Genomic DNA, 21,876 nt, shown 5'->3' on the forward strand with positions numbered 1-21,876 from the left:
TATAGAGTTGCCTGATTTTTATATTTTATACTCCTCTTCCCACTCACATCACTCGTATACCTCTTCTTTCTCTTTTCTTTTTCTCTTCCTCCTCCTCCTCTTTCTCCTCTTCTTTAAAAAAAGTAATGATGAGGTTGTTAGATTTGCTAGACATGGTAGTGATACAGAAGGGCGGCAGGGAAGTGCTGGGGTAGAGAAGGATGGGTCCCTGGTGAGGGCTACCCCCCGCCCCGGGCCTGTGCCCACGGACCTAGGTGAGGACAGGCAGTCCTGCCTTCACTCGAATGCTGCATTTCCCAAGACCACCCTGGCCTGCCATACCTCCATCTTGTGCCTATAAAAACCCGAGACCCTAGCAGGCACACACACACAGAAGCGGCTGGACGTCTAGAGAAATATTTAAGTGGAGGAACACACAAGTGGCTGGACATCGAGAGCATGTCAAGAGCACACCGATAGGCTCCAGCATGCCGGCACGCCATTGACCGGCAGAATGACGTGGAGTTTGACCAGGGTGGTTGGAGGAGAGCCTGGGCCGCTGAGCAACCCGACTCCAGGAGAAAACCATCTCCCTTCTGTCTCTCACATCTACTGAGAGCTACTTCCACTTAATAAAACCTTGCACTCATTCTCCAAGCCCACATGTGATCCAAATATCCCAGCACACCAAGGCAGGAACCACGGGATACAGAAAGTTCTCTGTCCTTGTAATAAGGCAGGGGTCTAATTGAGCTGACTAACACAAGCTGCCTATGGATGGCTAAACTAAAAGAGCACCTTGTAACACACACCCACTGGGCTTTCAGTAGCTGTAAACATTCACCCCTAGACACTGCAGTGGGGTTGGAGCCCCACAGCCTGCCCGTCTGTATGCTCCCCTAGAGGTTTGAGCAGCAGGGCACTGAAGAAGCAAGCCACACTCCCGTTGCATGCCCTGCAAGGGGGACAAGGGATTCAGTAGTAAACAGTGCTCAAGAAACAGAGTAGTGTGAGGTTTCAAGTGACATTCTAACACAGTTTAATATATCTCAGCAAAATAGATTTGAGGACATTAATTACTGTTTCAAAATGAAATTGGTAGGAGTAGTAAGGTTGATGACGAATACTTCATTTCTTACACTTTTCAGATGTAGATATAGCTAATCTTTTTTTCACATTCACTTGGGCCTACATTTTATTACAGTTTTAGTGGATGGAATATTTATTGTGCAAATGAAATTCATTGGAAATGTTTTGACCTAGAGAATGCAGCACTCTCCTGATCTAATGAGCTTTATGATGGAGTTGAAGATGCTTTTGGTAAGTTTTTTCTGACACTGTTACCATACTGCAAGTCTTGATTTCTTTTCTCTAACTCCTTTAAAAACTGACATTAGAATTTGTCTTCTTCACTCCCAGTCATTTAATGTTTTCTTTTACTGTGTACATAAATATAGATGACGCATTTCTTGAGCTGCCTGAGGGACATAACTGTGTGAAGGAACCTCTTTGATTGTATCATAAACTAGGTATTCTTGATGCTAGTGTTGGGCAGGTGGCGAAGAAATAAAATGCACTCCTGGCCTCTCAGCAGAGAATTTAACATCTAAGGAGAGATTAGGTAGTCCTACTTAAAGATATAATATGATGTGTAAATAATTTTGTATATAGCTACAGATACCTGAAAAACTTATTAGGCTTCATTTTATGTATACTGCTACATATATACTGTTTAATCAGTGTTGTGTAAAATACTTGATTATTCAGTTTATCCTGTAGATATTTTATTATTTTCTTAAAACCCAAGTTTATTTTATTACCCAAGTTTTCAACATAAACAAAAGAAGAGGGAAGATTATAGTGAATACTGCTGGGTCTGACCAAATTTGAACATTCTGCCAATCTTATTTCCTCTTCTACTTTTATAGAAGAAAGACACCGTAGTATTTTAAAGGAAATTCTGGATATTGTATGTATCCCTCTGTAAATATGTCAGTGTGTATCTCTTTAACAGCTAAGTGCTTTTTATCTGTTTTTAAATATATTATTATAACCTCAACAAAGTTAATAATTTCTTACAGCTGCTTTGTTTGTATTAGTATACAAACAGGGTCCTCACATTATATTTAGTTGATTTGTCTCTTAAGCCTTATATCAGACTTATAAGGTACTTATGTATAACATCATCTCCTCTTTACCTCACCCTTTTTATTCATGCCATGTATTTGTTGAATAAAACAAATTAGGTGTCCTATAAAATCTTCTACATTCTGGATTTGGCTTGTAAGATATTCATGGTTTATCTTTTAGCATATTCTACTTTCTTTGTAATCTGGCAGTTAGATCTAGAGGCTTCAGCAGATTTGGATTCATTTGTTCTCATGGGATTACTTGGTGCTCTGTATTTATTATATTACATGAGGATGTACGTGATGTCTGATGGTTCCTTGGTTCCTCTTTTAGTAAATTTAGAATTGATCAATAGGTTTAGGTTTATTCAATATAAAGTTTCCCATCAGACTATCACCTAATGATTTTAGCCTCTAATAACAATCATTGCCTATATCTAACGTTTCATTAGGATTTACAAATGGCAATTTTAAAAATTCCATCATCTGCATTTATTAGTTGAAAATCTTCTGTAGAGAACTTCTCATCAGTTGTTTGGTTAATTTGAGGTACAGCTTATACTGGAGAAACTGGATAAGTGCTTGTTTCTTTTCCTTTTAAAACAAACCAATTTTTAGAATAATGAATTGGTGCCTAGCAACTGTCACAGGGATATAAAGTGTTTTTTTTTTTTTAAGTATCTTTAAGAACTGATAGATTTTTATATATTTAATTAATTTTTTTTATTGTAGTCATTTTCTTTTTGCTGCTTAAATTGTCCCATTTTTTTGGTTAGCGCAAGCCCCTTCATATTGGCTCTTTTAATATAACCCAAGCTTCTTTGCCTTCTGATACCAGTTGCCCCAGGTTCATTTATTCATTTTATCCCATAACTGTAATCAGCCATTTCTCCAAAGAATCATGATTTCTTTGTGGGAAATAGTATTTGGATGCCTCAGTCTGGAAACTTGAGTGTGCATTGCTGTTACTTCTAGGTTTTTTCAGTGGACGAAACTGAGAAAAAATACTTTTTGGAAAGAATATAATTATGAGTTTGTATTGATATTTACAATTCAAATTGGCATTATAGAATTTTTACTTCTTTGCTTGTATCACTTTTACTCTGAAAATGCTGTTTTCTAATGTTAACATTGTAGTATGGTTTTTTGTTATGTTCTACTTGTCATATTTCACTTATGCTTTTCCTGTTTATATGTTTGTTAGTTTATATAAAAATTACAATACTAATATTGCTAACAGTGGAAAGTTTTGATATTTCTTTGTGATTCTAGTTGAGACTGTTTTATTCCTAGCAGCAGCTACTACATGTTGATAACTTAGTTGCTAGATTGTTTTCTGGAGTCCTTTTTTAATGCTAATAAGAACCTTCTAAGGTAGGACTTTGATTAAATGTGTGAGATTAGAATAATAGTTTAAAATTAATTTCTAAGGTTTGAATTTTGATTTATGAGTTTATAAATCCTAATTAAGGGTTATCAAACTTGATTACAAATTACATCAAAGGCCTTAATATAATAACCTTAAAAAGGTAAAGTGAACAAGTGAAGCGTATTTGGTTTACATCTCCTTGACATTGGAGAAAAGTTTGAAACATTTATCTTTTTATTATAATTTTAATAAACAATACAAATACAAGGAGAGACTAAGGGAACCAGAATAAAAGTATAGATATCATGTCCCGTTAATCTCTTCTTATCAAAAATAACTTTATTAAATTGTAAGTCACAGCTCTCTTGGCCACTTAATTTTGAAGAAACACTTATTAGTTTAAAACTAAAATAAAATTTTGAGATCTCTGATTTACAATATCTATTTAGTACATTTATTCAATTTTTGAATAAAAATGAAATCCTGTATTTTAGCTTTCTTCAGAAATTACGGACAAAGTTGGTGATTTTATTACTCATTTAAGATAGTATACCTAAAGATAAAAGAATTATTAGTGTTAGGCTGTATTGTAAGTAATAGGGTTCCTATACTATAATCACCAATAAATATGTTGAGAGTGATGCTCACATGAAATCAGTAGTTATTGAACTTATTCAGAAAATGTTGTAAGTCTTCCATGGAGTTTCCTAGTAATAACTGCATATAGTGGGAGTTCAGTATATATTTAATAAGTGAACAGTTACCTATATTTTAAAATAATCCTAAGTGGTAGGTTATTTTATTTCCATTTTGGAGCTGAGCCACTGAAGCCTAAGGCCTCAAAATGGGAATTGTTAAAGTCAGGATTTAAAACTTCTGTTTGTGAAACCTTTCCGCTATGTACCTTTGCCTCTTTTCTATGAAGAATGTGTTGCTTCACTGCTTTTGCCTTTTTAGCTGTTACGGTTCTAGAGTAGGAGTAACTTATCTGACTCAGAATAGAAGGTAGAGTGTGTAAATGTCATAAACCTAGGATTGAAAAGTGTTTTTACTATTATCCAGGTTTATTTTTACCTTCAATTTTTGTGGATAGCAATAATTAATATTTCAGAATAAAAACATTTCGAAAGAAGTACTATACTATATTAACGCATTTTATTTAATAACTAGTAGAGCACAGTCTTCATAGTATTAGGTTGGTGCACAACCTAAATATGAATTTATTTTGGTGGACCATCAGTCTATTTTTAGGCAACATTAGTCATTTATATTATAAAAAAGGCAGCATATACCTTGTCTTCTAGGAGCTTACCCTCTAATTAAATCCATATTGATATTCTCAGCTGTACGGATCTGCTTTCCCAGTTTTTTTTTTTTTAATCGTAAAGCAGATTCAGAATGAAATTGAAGTAGTTCCCGTTAATAGTTTTGTTTTTGAAGTGCTGTTTTGTAATAGCTATTCTTTCTAATATGATCTCAATTTAAGAGTATCCTATCCTGCTTAAAAAAAAATTGATATATACTTAAAAATAAGATTAAACATATACTTAAAAGAATAAAAATTGCAACATTTTATTAGGATTATATTTGTCAGAAATGTTTATAATTTTCAACTTGTCCCTATCTACTTTCATTATTTATTGTGGCTGATACATTTATTTATTTATTTACTTACTTTTTGTAATACCGTTTGATACTTCAGACCATATGAACGTCTAAGTAATTTGTAGATACATTTATTTTTACTTTCCAAATAAGCTGTCTGTCTAGGTTGGTAACTTCAAAATAATTGGTGATTTTAGCTTCAGCAATTCTAGTGATGTTTATGTGTCTTGTAAAAAATTTTAGTTTTGGTTGGGAGAACATAAATATTTTAAAGCCATCATAGATAGGCCTAGCAAGGAACGGGACTGTAATCTAGCCAGATGGACGGCATAATACTCCAACTTACCTGGTTGAAGAATAGTACAGAGTGTAAGTCAGTGAAAGAAATTAGCATGTAGATATTTGTTTTGATAATGAGTTTGTTTGTTAGGGTGTGGTTCATAATGGTATACAAATATGTCAGTTTAGGTAATGTACTTAGAGTTCAGGCCTTTCTTTAGAGGTACTTTTTAAAAAATGTATATATCAAACATCATATTCATGGGAATAGAGAGATAGTGAAGCCTTGAGGATGAATTTAGTAAAAAGTTTTTTTTAAATCTCCGATAGGCATAATAGTCCAGGAGAATATTAAAATCTTAAGTTATTTTCATGGCATAAAATTGACATTTTGCATGACCTTCAGTGCAGTCCTTTAACTTTTTCTTGTCTCTTTTTCATGAGCAGGGGAATGAGTCAGCCAGATTTTCTATTAAAAAAAGAAGGGCACTTTTATTAGACACTAAGAAGATAATGAAATTATCTTTTGCAATCAGGTATTAACAGTTCATTGTCTTGCATTCCTCAGCCAATTCAGGTTTTCTTCTTTTAAACAGGAAGTTGCCTTAAAGAATAGACAAGAGCTATATGCACTACCTCCTCCTCCCCAGTTCTACTCAAGCCTTATTGAAGAGATAGGAACTCTTGGCTGGGATAAGTATGTCTGTTTTAAAATATGTTTTAAATGCCTTTGTTTTATACATTTTTACTTAATATATTTCTAGTTTTAGCAATTTATTCCTGATTTTAGTCAGTTTCATTGTAACTAGAGTATTTGATCCTTATTGTTGCTGTGAATTAAAGAGAGGGATATCATCATAAAAAATTGCCTTACAAAGTAAAATGCTAAATATAATTTGGAAAAAATGACATTTTTATGTACACAGTAAGATGTTACCGTAATAGACACTTTCACTGAACATACAACTGTATTCTAAATTTTCCATGTTTGAAGACTAATGCTTAGACACATGAAAGAGACTGGAAAAATTGCAGTATTTCTGGAATAATTGTAGTTATTTTTGGTTAATATACAATTTGGCATGTCTAAATTTGCATATATATAACATTATAAGTGCTTTTGTAATTTGAGTAGTAAATTTTAGCAACTAGGGTTTGTAAGAATCATCTAGCTTTCTTTGAAAAAAAAAAGATTTTTTTTTTTAAACTGATGCATAAGGAAACTTAAGTTCAGTAGACGTGTATGCAAGTTGTTAAAACTTAATCCACATACCACCTGGAAAAAGTATGTGATGATTTGTTTGCTATTCAGTTTCTGAATTTAGCTTCCTTCTTAGTGTGGATACTTTGAAACATTACATTTATTATTAGGTGTATTATAACCTTTCTACTTTGAGCTAAAGCAGCAGTAAAGATATGCCAATTTTTAGTTCTTATCACTTCTTATTTTTTTTTTTGAGACGGAGTCTCACTCTGTCACCCAGGCTGATTGCAAGCTCTGCCTCCTGAGTTCACGCCATTCTCCTGCCTCAGCCTCCCAAGTAGCTGGGACTACAGACGCCCGCCACCACGCCTGGCTAATTTTTAGTATTCTTAGTAGAGATAGGGTTTCACCATGTTAGCCAGGATGGTCTCCATCTCCTGACCTCGTGATCCGCCAGCCTCGGCCTCCCAAAGTGCTGGGATTACAGGTGTGAGCCACCACGCCCGGCAGTTCTTATCACTTCTTAACCATTATCAATAGTATTTTAGTATTCATTTATTATTTCCATTTAGATTGCTCTATTACTAAGATAAATCAAGGGCTAACTTAGATACAATGTGGAAGGAATGTGCAATTTTTCACCACTAAGTTTTTCTTAATATGTTTTAAACATCTTATTATTCATCTGTTTTTTAGCTATTTTCTATGAGTTGGCCTTTTGATAACTAACCTAAAAAGAACCAGGAAATCAAATCGCCATTTAAAAGAGAACAAGGAACATATCTTAAGTGCAGAATATATATCCTTTCATGTATTTTATACCATTACCTGATAACTAAAGGAAAACTAGAGACTTAAACATATTTTAGAGTTCCAAATTATTCCCATGTAAATTTGTTTCTAAAGGTGATAAAAATGCACTGTGATTATTACAGAAATAAGAATTATTTTCATTGCCTTTGCCTTCTACTTCCCTTTATATTCCTTAAAAGGCTTTTATTTAGAACAGTTTCTCTTCTTATATATAGATCAATTTTTTCCCTTTTGTTTTAACCACTAAAATTTGACTGAGTGGGCTATACCTCTTTTGGTGCACCTATGTGCAGAGATGGGTTAGCCATTCCTTCAGTCATGACTTTATGTAGACTTAATTTTTTATGAATACTTCTTTACCTTACCGTTTACCTTACCGCCTCCCTGATTAAGAGTCAAAGTGTGTACGATCTGTACTTAAAAGCCAAGTTACTTAAATACTGGTCTTGATAAAAATTACAGCCTCAGATTTCAACTGTTAAAAACTTACTAAAATCACGATTGCATGTAACAGTGTTTCACTGTAGATGGACTGCTTAAAGTCTCTGCAATCTTATTTTGTATATTTTCTCAATTTTACCCATCGATATTAGAACCGAACTACTTTATTTTGCTCTCTTGTATAATTGCTCTTGAGGATGCCACTGACTTGGATTAAAGGATGTTGTATGAAATTGTCCTAAGAAATGCAGTAGGGGTTTTATGTTTGGATGTCTTCCATTTTATGATAATAGCACTATCTTTATGAGAAGCCATGAAAGAAGTTTTATTCTGTTTCAGATGCTAGAAAAGTCATGCTTTGCCTGACTATCCAACCTGCCACTTAATGAATAATGTGAACTATGTAATTGACTATGTTCTCTTCGACTTGGCCTCTAGGAAAGTTAGAGTCAAATTTTTGGCACACTTTTTAGAGCCATGCTGGATATAGGATTTATATTTCTGTGTGCTAATCTTATCCTGACTTTTGTTCTCCTGTGATTCTTCTCTTCATATCAAGGGTACATGTTGTCTCTGTGACTCATCACTGTTGATCTTGATCTTGATTACCTGGTTGAGGTAGTATTTGTCAGGTTTCTGCACCATAAAGTTACTGTTTTTTTTCTCTCTCTCCACACTGCACTCTTTGGAAGTCACTATACGTAGCCTACACTTAAGGAGTGGGCAGTTACGCTCACACCTCCTTTAGGGCAGAGTATTTACACAGATTTGGAATTTTTCTGCTCAGATTTTGTTCTCTCTCATTTATTTATTTTTTCAGTCATTTATTTGAAATACTATGGACTCATGGATATTTATTTTATACTTTGGGTTATAATCTGTTTTATTTTCTTGCTCAATTTGTTCTAGCTTTGGCCATTGAGAGCTCTTTCAGTTGACTCCTGTGTCCTTTTGACAGGCCCCATCATTGTGGATATATATATATATATATATATATTTTTTTTTTTTTTTTTTTTTAGCGTTTCCTTACTTTCTGGCACTGAAAGAAATTTTGCATATTTCCTGCCCTTTCCTAGAATCAGCCATTTTTCCAAGGAGTCCTGGTTGCTTTTATTTGTGAGTGGTATTAGAAACTAGGATGTGGGCACTATGGGTGCTTGTTGCTATTGGTGTGTTGTTGTTTCTAGGCCTTCTTAGCTTAAAAACAGAAAAAAAAAGTGTTTATACTAACTCGTATACATACTTGTAAATGTTTTTGTATATAACCATTTATATCTGTATTAAGGTAAACATGATTTTATACTGATGTTTGCAACTCCAGTCCATTACCGTATGTAGTTTTGTAGCCCACTTGCTTAGTATGTCTGAAATCTCATACTCCAACAGGGAGAAACTGAGCTCCCATTATCTGTTATCCATTTACTTAATTGTTCAGTTGCAGTATACGTGCAGAGCACTATTAGAATTATTAATCTGTACCTCCATGGGTAACAACTCTATCAACTTTACAGTGCTTATTTTTATAGTTTTTTTTTTTGCCTTTATAGGCTTCACTCATTTTCACAGTTACTTAGGTTACAACCATTTCCTCCACCCTCTTCAATGTACTTCTTTCCCATATTTGTAACACAGATTGTTTTGTCACATTCTCCATTTCATCCTACGTTCATTTTAAAAAATGATTTTAGGATCTATAGTGATGCCGCCTTTTTCTTTCCAGATGAGTTTTTTGTGCCTTTTTAATTTTTGTTAATCAGTTTTGCAAGAGCCATATCAATTTTTTAAGTTTTTTCAAAGACCCAATTTTTAGCGTTGTGAATTTTCTCTATTGTATATTTTTTTATCATTAATATCTGCTTATTCTGAATTTAATTTTTTTAGATTTGCTTCCTTTGTAATTTGTTGAGATGGATATGTAGGTCATTGATTTTTTTTCCAATTTATCTTACTTTATTATATATTAATTTAAGGCTGTAAATTTGTAAGCAATTTTAGCTAGATCCCGTAAGTTTTGATATTATATTTTTATTACTATCAGTTAAAAATATTAATTTTCGTTGTGATTTGTTTTGACTTATTTATTATATCTCTTAATTTTCAAACAACTGGAGATTTTTGGGTTATTGAGTTCCAGTTTAAGTCTACTTTTGTCAGAAATCATCCTTTTAATTATCTCAATACTTTGAAGTTTACTGAGGCTTGCTTTATGACCCAGCACCTTGTCAATTTTGGTATGTGTTCTATTTCCACTTAAAAAGAGTATGTAATCTCTTGTTGGGTACAGTGCTTTACTTTTATTCATTCCTCACATTTATTAATTATGTGTGTCAGATATCCAATATGTTTAATGATTTATTTGTTTTTTTGTCTGCTTGTCCTAAGATTTCTGGAGAGAGCTGTGTTAAATTCTCCCAATATGATTGTGAATTTTTGGAATTGTTTTTGTTCCCCAGAATTTTGCTTTATGTCTATTTGCAGTCATGTTATTGGGTACATACAGATTTATAATTGCTATATCTTCCTTGTTGGTTTTCCCCTTTATTATTAGGACATGTTTCTTTTCATCTCTAGAAATATTCTTGTCTTAATGTCTACTTTGTTATAACTACACAAGCTAATTAGTTACATATTTTAAAAATTACTCTTTACCATTTTCATCTTTTAAAACAGATTTTAATGCTCTGTTGAAATTCTTCATCTTTTTCTCTATTTTCTTTCATAGTTTTAAAATATTTTTCTTGCTGGCAGCCACCAGAAACTGGAAGAGGCAAAGAATAGATTCTCTCCTAGAGCCTCCAGAGGGAGCACATCTTTGCTGACACCTTTATTTTTGCCCAGTGAACGGATGTGGAACCCCTGGCCTCCAGAACTATGAGAGAATAAATTCCCATTGTTTTAGCCAAATATATATATATATTATATGTATGTATTTATATATTTTATATATATTATATATATTTATATATTATATTTATTTATATATTATATATTTATATATTATATTATATATTATATATTTTATATATTTATATATTATATATATTTATATATTTATATATTTATATATTATATATTATATATATTTATATATTTATATATTATATATTATATATATTTATATATTATATATTTTTATATTATATATATTTATATATTATATATTATATATTATATATATTTATATATTATATATTATATATATTTATATATTATATATTATATATTATATATTTATATATTATATATATTATATATTTATATATTTTATATATATAGTGTGTGTGTGTGTGTGTGTGTATTTTTTTCTAAGTCCTATATTCTTTGTCTCACTGGTAGACCGTGAATTCCAATTAATTTCTCGTTGTATTATGAGCTTTCTAAATCTTGTTTTTCATTGCCTTTCTGCTTGACTTTTTATCCTCTTATTCCCTACAGTTTAAGGATTTATCAGAAGTTTTGAGGGAATATTGCCAGAATGTTAGGCCAGGTTCTGAGCCTACCTTTCCCCAGATTCTGGCCTTTCAAGTTTGTTATTTTTATCTCTCTATCCTCAAGAGACTGGCAGAAATGCTGCTTTTTTTTTTTTGCCACTTAATAGCAGCTCTCTCTCTGGGCTCTTTGCCCAGATCCTTATTCTCTTGCCCTGTGCCAGAATTGATAAATATATTGAGGAAAATGGCTTCAGAATGTTGGCTTACTGCACTTCTGTTACCTCTTCTTTAGGACTTTGGCCCTCCAAGGCCTGGTCAGTTTAGCAATTCTTTGTTGCTTTCAATTTTTTTTCCCCCATTTTCCTTTTATCAGCCTACTTGAGTTGTTCACTGTAGAAGTGTTGATCTTTAGCAAGCTATTCCATTTAGGCCAGAAATAGATGTTACATATAATTTTAAGTGTACTGTACTATATTGAGGACTGGTTGGTATTTATTCATGAGATCAGGCTTTATTTATTAAGACATTAGTCTTGAGTAGGATTTGGGATGGTTGGAGCCTTTTAAATAAAATTAAGCATAACAATAGTGAGGGGAGACAGGGAAGACAAGCAAAAAGTTGAGATGCCCTAGCAGCAGTTCCTGCTGAGGTTATGATTAGTTTTGTGGCATTGATGTCATGGACCTAGTCATTCTTTAGCTATAGATGGATGGAATAAAGAAATATTATTTTGACTTATTTTCAGATGCTTAATGTTAATATTTGTTTTTTAGAGCATAGTTGGAAATGTAGAAAGGGTTTGGCAAGGACGGAGGAAATGTTCTGGTTTTATTTCTGTTGTATTGAGGTAGTGAGTTTGAGGCAGCCTACCTCAGTGGATCTGACATTGTTGAGAGAAGTCCAAGAAGAAAAATCAGTTGAAGCATTAAGGATGTGATACGAGATTTTTGAATCACTCATTTTTTTACACTGCTAATAATATTTATGGACTTCCTATAATGTAAGGCACTAAAGATACCTAAGACAAGACTTAAGATTCCTCGTGGGCCAGGTGTGGTGGCTGACACCTGTAATCCCAGTACTTTGGGAGGCTGAGGTGGGGCAGATCACTTGATCTCAGGAGTTTGAGGCCAACCTGGGCAACATGGTGAAACCCTGGGTTTACAAAATACAAAAATAAATAAATAAATAAATTAGCTAGGTGTGGTGGTACACACCTAGCTTCTCGGGAGGCTGAGGTGGGAGGATCACTTGAGCCTGGGTAGGTCGAGGCTGCAGGGAGCCGAGATCACACCACTACACTTCAGTCTAGGTGACAGTGAGACCCTGTCAACAAGAACAACAACAACAGAGATTCGTCATGGAACTTATATCTAGTGGAAGAGTCAGAATTTAGGTAGTTGATCATAGTAATACTGAATTATGACCACAATAAGAAGGGTAGAGTATAATTATAGGATTCTTGAGAGTTATAAGAGAAATAGTCAAGTATATAAAATATTTTATGGAGTAAGTGTTTTGTGAGCTAAATAGAAAGCGTTGTCTTTTGCTTTGTATTATACCCATTGTTCTAATATAGGAGAAAAAGGAACAGATTTCTAACTTTGATAATAGATGAAAGCCAAAAATAAGGATATGAATAGCTCTATCATATGTCACTTATCACCATATAATTGCCTCCTTTTTTCAGTAATATTGTTACATACAGGGACTGTTGTTTATGAAGTTTCTGTTGCGTGCCACTGACTCTGCTAGATGCTTCATGTATTCTTATTTAATTTCTCAGGACAAATTTTAAGATAAATATTTTTGTTTCCAACTTTTTCTATAAAACAAGTGTATATAGACAGGGCTGGGTACATAACACAACTCAGGCATTCTGTGTGAATGATGCTCCCTAGAGTTGTCCCATAGGGCAGCTCCGATATGGAACCTTTAATAAATTCTCCCCAACTACTTGGAGATAGTCACACATTGAGGGTGAAACTAATAAAAAGTATCTTACCACGAATAAAATGGATGATTTGCAAAATTAACACACCCTTGGAGAGTTTCAAAATCTGTTGCGTAGATTTGTGAAAGATTATAGTTTAATTATTGTTACTAAGGTGGATGAATGACTTTTTTTTCCCTCTCTTTTTTTTTTTTCTTTTTTAAGAGGCAAGGTTTTGCTGTATTGCCCAGGCGAGTCTCACACTCCTGGGCTCAAATGATTCTCCTGCCTCAGCCTCCCAAAATGCTGGGACTAACAGGTGTGCGCTGCCATGCCTGGCCTAGGATGAATAAATGACTTTCGATTTAGCTGCTGTTACTTAATCATTTGTTTTATACTGTTTAAAAATAAAGAATGTGTTAGCAGAAGAAAAGTGGTGTGCATGGATTGTGAGAAGCCAAAGAAGATAATTCTGTTAGTGTTAATCCATCACTGTCTGGTAGAGTCACAAAACCTATCAACTTTATTTTTATGGCTTAACTCTTAAATTAGGTCTGGTACACACATAGACTGATAAAATTGGGTTCCAGGACCTGCTGATCTAAAGCTGAGACCTGAACTGTGCTGTCCACATACTAGAATTGCTACTGTTTAAGGCCCTGCCTGAGGAGCTGGCTGAATACTTAATTTAAATTATATTTTGAAATGACACACACAGTGATTTGCATGACAGATTGATTTAAATGTATTTTCAGAATCTTAATGATTTCTAGACTCTGACAATAAGTCTATATTTTCCTTACACTCTAATAATCTTGTAGATTTGTCAGTATAATCATAAAATCTGATAAAGAAAAATCCTTGTTAGGTAATGCTGGCCTTGCTGTGTTTTTTAATTACATATTTGGTATTTCTAATCAACTCTATAGGATTAGACATTAAACAAATTCTAAGTTGGAAAAGAAAAAGAAATATTTAAAATGAGATGAAAGCTTCCCTTTCTTTCCTTAGAAAGAAATATGGAAATAATATTGAGAATTAGTAGCTGACCTTAAGTTTGATTGCTATTGTTATAATTTCTGTTCTTGTTTCAATTTCTATAAAAACACAGTCAAAACAGCAACTTCCCCAAAGGTTAACATGAAGATGGTATGACAGGTCTGGGTTCTTTTGGGTGTAACACTGGCTCACAAAGGTAAGCGATACAAAATGATGTCTTGGTGGGTTTCTGTTAACTTGTGCCCATGTTGTTTTACAGAATGGCCTATTAAAAAAATAAGAATTAAACAGTCCTTTGTGTTTAACAAGATTTTCTGTTTGGTATTAAGAGTATCCTAGAGTTGAAAGTACTAAATACTTTTGCTTTGAGTAGCTTATCATGCATACCATTTTGCCTAGGACAGCCCTAATTTATGCTTTTTGTCTTGGCCCCAGTCAGTCTCAAAAATGTCCCAGTTTGGAAGAAATGCGTATCACTTTATGATATGGTTTGGTTCTGTATCCCGTGTCCCCACCCAAATCTCATCTTGAGTTGTACTCCCACAATTCCCATGTGTCGCAGGAGGGACCCGGCGGAAGATAATCACGGGGGCAGTTTCCCCCATACTGTTCTCGTGGTAATGAATAAGTCTCAGGAGATCTGATGGTTTTATCAGGGGTTTCTGCTTTTGCATCTTCCTCATTCTCTGCATTCTCTGTTTGCCTGCTGCCATCCATGTAAGATGGGACTTGCTCCTCCTTGCCTTCCACCATGATTGTGAGGCTTCCCCAGCCATGTGGAACTGTAAGTCCAATTAAACCTCTTTCTTTTGTAAATTGCCCAGGCTTGGGTATGTCTTTATTAGCAGCATGAAAACAGACTAATACAGTAAATTGGTGCCAGTAGAGTGGGGCCCTGCTGAGAAGATGCCTGAAAATGTGGAAGTGACTTTGGAACTGGGTAGTGCCCAGAGGTTGGAACAGTTTGGAAGGCTCAGAAGATAGGAAAATGTGGGAGAGTTTGGAACTTCCTGGAGACTCGTTGCATGGCTTTGCCCAAAATGCTGATGGTGATACGGACAGTAAGGTCCAGGCTGTGGTGGTCTCAGATGGAAATGAGGAAGTTATTGGGAACTGGAGCAAAGGTTACTCTTGTTATGTTTTAGCAAAGAGACCGGTGGTATTTTGCCCCTGCCCTAGAGATTTGTGGAACTTTGAACTTGAGAGAGATGATTTAGGGTATCTGGTGGAAGAAATTTCTAAGCAGCAAAACATTCAAGAGGTGACTTGGGTGCTGTTAAAAGCATTTAGTTTTAAAAGGGAAACAGCATAAAAGTTCAAAAAATTTGCAGCATGACAGTGTGATAGAAAAGAAAATCCCGTTTTCTGAGCAGAAATCCAAGCCAGCTGCAGAAATTTGCATAAGTAACAAGGAGCCAAATGTTAATCCCCAAGACAGTGGGGAAAATGTCTCCAGGGCACACCAGAGGTCTTCACGGCAGCCACCCACATCACAGGCCCGGAGGTGTAGGAGGAAAAAGTGAGCACAGGGTCCCAGAACTGTGTGCAGGCTAGGGACTTGGTTCCCTGCATCCCAGCTGCTCCAGCTGTGGCTGAAAAGGGCCGGTGTAGAGCTTGGGCCGTGGCTGCAGAGGGTGCAAACCCCAAGCCTTGGCAGCTTCCACATGGTGTTGAGCCTGTGGGTGCACAGAAGTCCAGAATTGAGGTTTCGGAACCTCCACCTAGATTTCAGAAGATATATGGAAATGCCTGGATGCCCAGGCAGAAGTTTGCTGCAGGAGTGGGGCCTTCATGGAGAACCTCTGTTAGGGCAATGCAGAAGGGAAATGTGGGGTTGGAGTCCCCACACATAGTCCCTACTGAGGCACCACCTAGTGGAGCTGTGAGAAGAGGGCCACCATCTTCCCGACCCCAGAATGGTAGATCCACCGACAGCTTGCACACTGTGCCTGGAAAAGCCACAGGCACTCAACACCAGCCCATGAACTCAGCCGGGTGGGGGTGCCATACCCTGCAAAATCACAGGGGTGGAGCTGCCCAAGGTCATAGGAACTCAACTCTTATATCAGCATGATCTGGATGTGAGACATGGAGTCAAAGGAGATCATTTTGGAGCTTTAAGATTTGACTGCCCTGCTGGATTTTGGACTTGCATGGGGCCTGTAGCTCCTTCGTTTTGGCCAATTCCTCCCATTTGGAATGGCTGTATTTATCCAATGCCTATACCCCTGTTGTATCTAGGAAGTAACTAACTTGCTTTTGATTTTACAGGCTCATTGGTGGAAGAGACTTGCCTTGTCTTAGATGAGACTTTGGTCCGTGGACTTTTGAGTTAATGATGAAATAAGTTAAGACTTTGGGGGGCCTGTTGGGAAGGCATGATTGGTTTTGAAATGTGAGGACATTTGGGGAGGGGTCAGGGGTGGAAAGATACGGTTTGACTCTGTGCCCCTACCCAAGTCTCATCTTGAATTGTACTCCCACAGTTCTCATGTATTGTGGGAGGGAGCTGGTTGGTGAAAATTTAATCATGAGGGCGGTTTCCCCCATACTGTTCTCATGGTAATGAGTAAGTGTCACGAGATGTGATGGTTTTATTAGGGGTTTCTGCTTTTGCATCTTCTTCATTCTCTCTTTGCTGCCATCTGTGTAAGATGGGACTTGTTCCTTCTTGCATTGCACCGTGATTGTGAGCCTTCCCCAGCCACATGGAACTGTGAGTCCAGTTAAGCCTTTTTCTTTGGTAAATTGCCAAGTCTTGGGTATGTCTTAGCAGCCTGAAAACAGACTAATACACTTTATAAGATACATTTATTGTAATAATCATATGTTCCTAGATAATTCAGAAGTCAAGTGGTTCTAGTAGAAATGTGCTGATACTTTTGTCCTTTTTAGACAATATATTATTTATCATTTAGAGTGAGTACCATTCAACTAGTTGAACTTTTCAAGTTTGTCTTGGGAAAGAGCTAACTGTGTTTTACTAAATCTGATGTGCGAACTGGGAGATTGTCAGCACATATTGTTAGGTTTTTGATTAAGCCCACTATCTTAGAAGCTGATTAATGGTGATATTTTGTATAATTGTTAATGCGTTTTGAAGATTTATAACATTGGGGAAATGGAGATTCTTGTTCATACTAAATTCATTCCAATAATTATACCAGAGCTTTAATTCTGGCTTATCTGCTGTGTGATCTTGGGCAAACTTAATCTCTTTAAGTCACATTTTTTCATTTTTTAAAGGAAGCTAATAATGCCTAATAATAAAGATTTCAAAGAGGCATGTTATGTGACTCATATAGTTCCTAGTGTAAAGTAGGTGTATCAGGTTGTTGAGATACTAGTTCAACTGACAGTATCAGACTGTGTCTAAGTTTTATAGTACTTAATTAGTGTTATGACTTAATTACAACCAATAATGATAATTTTTGTTCTGTAAAACGTAAGAGCATAGACATTAACCAGTATGGTTTTCAGTTAAACTGAAAACCTTTATAAATAGGATGATTTTTCTTCATACATAAATCCATGTCATTGAATAACTGCAAATTATCTAGTAGTAAAAATAATCATGTTTTTCTAGGTTGGTAATATGCTTAACAGTATTTAATTAAAACAGTTTGCTTTCAGCTATTGTTTGAAACTTACACATGAATCAGTAAATGTGAACCAGTCTGACAACATCCTCTACATTTTCATATATACATGGAACATGGTACAGTGACACATACGTAGGAATATAAAACTTTCATATTCCTTTTTAAAAAGTTTATTATGCGTTTGGCAAGCTAAAACTTATATGAAAAGGAGCAATGTGAGTTTGGAGAAGTTTGAAGTATTTTGGGCTACAAATAATTTAGGAGAGTTCTTAGAGGAGGTGAATGTTGGGATAAGCTTTGAAGGAATATACAGAGCCTTTAAAGGGAAGGAATGGTGAAGGCAAGGTTGTAGCAGTAGAAATGTGCAATTTATTTTTTGACTTTGGAGTAGATCAGTTGCTCACATAAGGCGATTAACATATTAGGGCTAAACTGAGGGGTCTTGACTAGGAGGCTAATGATTCTCTATATGCAAGTGGTAGGGACTCATTGAATATTTTTGAGCAAGGGATTGATATGATTAAAAATGTATTTAGGAAGATTAGACACAGAAGGCAGAATGGATTGGTGTACAGAGAGGAAGTAAAGGCACCCATTAGGAAGATTGTTTCTAGTAATCTAGATATGAAGTAGTTAATGCTTAAACTTGAGAGTGGCAATAAAAATGGAAACTTGGATGCTTTATTCAAACATGAAGGTCTTCAGTCTGTCTTTTGAAGCAGTCTGCCTGTTGATGTTAATACTATTTAAATGCATCTAGATGGCTAAAGAAAATAAAAGCTAAATAACTTAAACTCTTGGTCAATATAAGTGCAGTATTTTATGAGCTATATGAAACACATTTCTTCTGCTTTGTTTTACTTGTTAACATTCAGCTATTAACAGGGACAACAACAGAAACATCCTTGAAGCTTTATTATTAACAAACATTTTAAATGTTTAAAAAATTTAACTTATAAAGAAATATAGCAAATGATAAATACAAAATGGAGTGCCAAAAGTAAAATATTTTATTTCTTTTTTTTTTTTTTTTTTTTTTTTTTGAGACGGAGTCTCGCTCTGCCGCCCAGGCTGGAGTGCAGTGGCGCGATCTCGGCTCACTGTAAACTCCGCCTCCCGGGTTCACGCCATTCTCCTGCCTCAGCCTCTCCGAGTAGCTGGGACTACAGGCGCCCGCCACCACGCCCGGCTAATTTTTTGTATTTTTTTAGTAGAGACGGAGTTTCACCGTGGTCTCGAGCTCCTGACCTCGTGATTCGCCCGCCTCGGCCTCCCAAAGTGCTGGGATTACAAGCGTGAGCCACCGCGCCCGGCCAACAATATTTTATTTCTTTAGATTTTATACTTCAGTTTTATATTTGCTTTGTCAATTTTAGAATATGCTTAGCTTAGTGATAATATCTAAACTCCTTCTAAATACAAATCTTAATTCTTATTTTGTGGGCTTATTGCTAGCATTTTATTTAAAAATTTGAGCTTTCCAGTGATGATAGTTTCATAAATCATTATTTGAATGATTTATATTTTATTTAAGTGAATAAAAGTTATTTATTTCCTGTTGTCTAAAGTGAGATGTCCTACTTAAAATAGACTTAAAAAAAATTTAGTGACATGGTCTCTCTCTTTCACCAAGGCCAGGGTGCAGTGGTGCCATCATAGCTCACTACAACCTGAAACTTTTGGGCTCAAGCAATCCTTCTGCCTCAGTCTCCTGAATAGCTGGAACTACAGGTGCACGCCACCATGACGAGTTAGTTTAAAAAAGTTTTTTGTAAAGATGAGGCCTCGCTGTGTCGCCCAGGCTGGTCTTGAACTCTTGGGCTCAAGTAATCCTCCCCTCAGCTTCCCAGAGTGCTGGGATTACAGGCATGAGTCACTGCGCCTGACATGAAATAGACTTTCTTAGACAAACTGATTTGATATCACTTGTAAGAGTTTATCACTCTTTTTTTCCTTTAAGATCTCTTCCATACACCAAACACCAAGATATTTTTTTCTGTCATAAATTGATACAAATAGTCTCTATTAGTTATATCATAGGCTAGGCTGCTGTTAACAAAGAGAAATGTAAATCCTCAGTAGTTGAAACAAGGTAGAATTTTATTCATCTCTCATTTAACAATTCAGAGGTAGGCAGATGGTCAAGAGTGGGTTGGTGCCTCTCTTCACAAGGACATTCAGGAATCCAGATTGCTTTTGTTTCACAGCCATCCACTGTGACTGCATTGTTCAGTAGCCACATGCGGCTATTGACATTTACATTTAAATTAACTTAAATAAAAAACCCACTAGCCACATTTTAAGTCCCTCATAGACACATGGCTGGTGGCTACTGTTTTAAACAGTGCAGATATCTCATAACTTCATCATCGCAGAGTGTTTTGTTGGTTAGTGCTTTATAGAGTGTTGTTCCTATCCTCATGATTTTTGCTAGCTCATATTGGCCTGTCCAAGTTCTAGTCTTCAGGAAAGGGGAGTAAGAGGAGGGAAGAGAGGAAAGCATAGTTCTGTTATAAATGATCCCCCAAAAGCACACATCACTTGTGCTTGTAGTCCATTGGCCAAAATGTAGTTATATGCAGACACCTCCTTGCAAGGGCAGCTAGGACAAGTCATTAGCTGGGTGAACTGGATCCTGCTAAAACTTGGTTGTGTTGAGAGTTGGGTGGGGGCAGGGATCCCATTACCAAACTGGAGAAGATGAGTTAAATACTAGAGGGCAATTGACAATCAAGGTCACATATACTCAAATCTATTAATAATCACAGTAAGGTTTCTTGTCATCCCCCAAAGTGACCAGGAAGCAGCATGGGTAAAATGTACCTTGATTTTAAATGGCCATGCTGGTATTAACATGGAATTATAAATGTTTTTTACTGCTTTATTTAAATTACGTCTTAAAGTTTAACAAAATCAACCTCATGGCCATTTTGGCTTACAGGCCATATTTTTGAGCGTGGCACTTTTTCTGTAGTGTATTACCTCTCTGACTTACATTGTGGGATGATGATAATTTTATGTTATGTGATTACAAACAAAGAACTAAAGAGCTTTTATTTCTGTGTTATTTTATAGATGTTAAAAAATGATTTTAAACATTGTGATGGTGAGCAACAATGTGAAGTACAGAAAGTAGTAGGTGGTGATTTAGTTTTTTCTTCACCCCTCTTAAACATACATGCCTTCTCTCTCCCTCTATATATTCATCATGGTTATGAACTATTTAAGGCTTATAAAGAAAGCAGTCTCCCATATTATTTTCTATCCCCAGTCTTATTCTTTGAGACAAATACTTTGAAATACTCATGTTTACAACTTCCATGTTTCAAAATAATCTGCCTACATGCAATATTTCTTTATTTTTTAGGAATTATGAACTGATTACTATAATAAAAAATAATTTAGCTACTGTATTATTTCTGTTTTTCTTCTTTTTTTTTAATTTTTCCATCAGCTTTATTGTTTCTTAAACCTCTTTCACGTCCATTCAATTAAAGATGGTATCTCTTGACTTTCAAATTAGCAATTATAGATTTTATTGTTTCTAATTTTCCATTCTGGTATCTTTCCCATTTCTACTTCCCAATTTTTGTCAATTCTTCATTTTAAATTGCAGTAGTCAAATATATTTACATTAGTCTCTCTAACTATAATTAAGTCTTTTAGCATTGCATATTCGTGGATTCTAAAAATTGTAACTAGTAACAGTTTAATTTTTTATGACTACATAAATATTTTTAACTGAAAAGTTAGTGGCAGAGTAATTACAATTTTTTAATGCAGTTTTATTGTTTATAATTTGGTTTAAAGTTTCTTCTTCCCCCTTTTATCATGCACTTAAAAATTCCCATAAATTTTACCAGTATATCAGTCATACTCTCTATCCTGAACACTGCATTTTTGCCAGCTGTTTCTGCCTGGAGTCCTTGTTCTCTCTTCTTTTCTGTTTTATCAGCCAGTACTCTACATTTTCCTAAAAGTTGTTGAAAATTTGCTTTAATTAATACTATTCCCGGCCGGGCGAGGTGGCTCACGCTTGTAATCCCAGCACTTTGGGAGGCCGAGGCGGGCGGATCACGAGGTCAGGAGATC

The 21,876-nt window shown here is 35.2% G+C and overlaps 1 protein-coding gene across 12 annotated transcripts in view; it reads left to right on the forward strand.

Annotated features, from left to right (window-relative positions):
- FANCL (FA complementation group L) overlaps positions 1 to 21,876 on the forward strand; it is a 78,120-nt gene that overhangs the window by 13,947 nt on the left and 42,297 nt on the right. For 8 of the 12 annotated variants that reach the window (XM_055243361.2, XM_055243360.2, XM_055243359.2 and 5 more), the window contains exons 4-5: positions 1,243 to 1,299; positions 5,958 to 6,058. In XM_055243361.2, coding sequence (XP_055099336.2) covers positions 1,243 to 1,299; positions 5,958 to 6,058 — 158 coding nt within the window. The remainder of the gene's footprint in view (positions 1 to 1,242; positions 1,300 to 5,957; positions 6,059 to 21,876) is intronic. The other 4 variants (XM_063616866.1, XM_063616863.1, XM_063616864.1 and 1 more) reach the window with 1 other exon arrangement.

Source organism: Symphalangus syndactylus, chromosome 14 (genome assembly GCF_028878055.3).
Source record: "Symphalangus syndactylus isolate Jambi chromosome 14, NHGRI_mSymSyn1-v2.1_pri, whole genome shotgun sequence".
NCBI classification, from domain to species: Eukaryota; Metazoa; Chordata; class Mammalia; order Primates; family Hylobatidae; genus Symphalangus; species Symphalangus syndactylus.